The sequence below is a fragment of the Bidens hawaiensis genome, unplaced genomic scaffold, assembly GCF_021521415.1.
Source record: "Bidens hawaiensis isolate Kalapana, Puna unplaced genomic scaffold, B.hawaiensis_p1.1 tig00031885_1, whole genome shotgun sequence".
Taxonomy (NCBI): Eukaryota; Viridiplantae; Streptophyta; class Magnoliopsida; order Asterales; family Asteraceae; genus Bidens; species Bidens hawaiensis.
Genome location: NW_027495400.1, coordinates 132,485 through 134,611, shown reverse-complemented (window position 1 = coordinate 134,611; position 2,127 = coordinate 132,485). Strand labels below are relative to the sequence as shown.

The 2,127-nt window shown below is 37.8% G+C and overlaps 1 protein-coding gene across 1 annotated transcript; it reads right to left on the bottom strand.

The window, feature by feature from the left end:
- Positions 1 to 1,394: 1,394 nt before the first annotated feature.
- Positions 1,395 to 1,670, bottom strand: LOC143582735 (histone H1-like). Its single transcript, XM_077065225.1, has one exon. The coding sequence runs from the start codon at positions 1,668 to 1,670 to the stop codon at positions 1,395 to 1,397; it is 276 nt and encodes a 91-aa protein (XP_076921340.1).
- Between the last annotated feature and the right edge of the window lie 457 nt (positions 1,671 to 2,127).

The window sequence follows — 2,127 nt, the reverse complement described above, 5'->3', positions numbered from 1 at the left end:
GTCCACATGATTTAATAAGCAATATTCGTGGGATGTTTAACAAGCCGGATCAAAACAATATTACGGAAGAAGATAAGGATAATTCAGTTAGTGGGGAGCTAAAGATTAATATAAATATGGAAGTTAAATTGAAGCACAGTAATAAAGCAATTGAAAAAACAAAGGAGGTTTACGCTCGTTTTGAGCATGTCAAATTGCATTTGAACAAATCACGACCCGAGGTTCCGTTTGATCCTGGCGGTGCCGGTCCAAAGTCGAGCGACACAACACCAGAAGTCCAGATTTTTTGGATGATAATAATAATAATAACTCAAAACCGAGTTGATATTCCTTTCGATCCAAGTGGCTTTGTTCTAAAGACAAAACTCGAGGACGAGTTTTTTTCGAAGGAGAGGAGTATGATGCGGGAGCATTCGATAATCATTTTTATTATTACTTTATCTTTTCTTATTTTATGTTTATTTGGTTTCCATGTTTATCAATGTTTCGTTTAGTATAAATAGGATGCTAGGGCTTATTGTTTAAGAAGTTTATGATTAAGTTTATTATTAAAAGAACATTGTTCTTGAACCTTTGGTTCGTTTTATCGTCTTTGATTAATCATGAGTCTCTCGAGCCATTGATCGCTTCCGAAACTGCATCACACGAGCTCAAAGAACTCATAGCATCTACAAATCAAATTTGAACATCACTAATTTTCTAATTCAATTAACACACTTTGACATAATCATTCTTTCTAATTGTAATTTCAATAAATAAACAAAAATAATTGAATCAAAACATGAAAGTATACATTACCTTGAAGACATGAAGTGAATGACAGATGGTCGATGGAGACTAGGATAGATGGAGAGGAGGGACGGCGGCGTCGCGGCGGAAAGAGAGACGACCGGCGGCGCACGGAGGTGGGCTGTCGGAGTTCGGAAAGAGAGACGACCGGCGGCGCGCTGAGGTTGGCTATCGGAGTTCGAATGCTTGATGGTCAGATGTTGGGCAATTAGGGTTTGAATGTTGTGATGTTTTGAACTGGATGCAGCTTTGTGTGGGGGTAAATAAGTAAAAACCCTAACTTAGTTGAATTAAAAACAAAAAACACAAAAACTAACTTAGTTGGATAAAAAATAAATAACCCAAAAACTAACGCGTCGGAAATGAAACTCAAACCCGGGACCGCTGAAATGAAAGGAGTGTTACCACTAGACCAAAGTTTCAGATTGTATATGGATTCACTCTCAAAATATATGTGGGTTCACTCTCGTAAACTATACATATATTCTATATAAATTTCGAAACTCAGTGGGTTCCCATGAACATGTACATTGCTATATAGATCCGCCCCTCGCTACTAGTAGTGTTTTTACAAACTTAAAAAGCATAACAACTCAAACTCAAATTCAAGCAGTTGCCCTCCTAGCCCTCTTTGCAGCCGGAGACTTAATCGACTTGGGCTGCTTAGCCTTCGCCGGAGTCATCTTCTTCACCGGCGTTGCCTTCACACCCTTCTTCCGGCCACCACCAGCGGGAGCCTTTGCTTTCTTCTTACCATCTTCATATAACTTGTATGAAGCTTTGACTTTGGTGAGTTTGCCTTTAGCAGCAGAGTTCTTCAACTGGAGTGCTAACATCTTACTTAAATTCCCAGGCAGCACCGCATTGTGTTTGTCTTCCATGTATTTACCGATTGCGTACGACCTTTCTCGTTCAGAGCCAACAAAGCTTCTTTTGTCATCCACAAATACAAAGAGAAGAATAATCAGTGTGTTGGAGAAGCAATTAATCAGATTATAATTTATATATAATATTTCAAATATACATAAAACCTTTATATATGAGGTTTTCATTTTGATCAAATAGCTATTAATCAACGACTAACGAATTTTTCCAACCATGAGAAAAATACAATTAAGTAGAATACTAAAATAATAAACCTGGAAATAAGGAGGATGAGAAGCTGTCTTGGGCATCTTCTCGTCTTCTTCTCCATGGCCGGTTTTTTCATGACGGAGTTGAGGGTTTTGGTTTAATCTCGAAAATGCTAGAAGGTTAATTTTGTGTTTGATTTTAAGAATTGTTAGAATTACGTATTTATGGTACAGAATATTATTCTGTTGGTGGTTTCTGGCTGGT

Bases quoted from the DNA above. Each gene is read 5' to 3' on its own strand.
- LOC143582735 (XM_077065225.1), bottom strand. From the start codon at position 1,670: ATGGAAGACAAACACAATGCGGTGCTGCCTGGGAATTTAAGTAAGATG.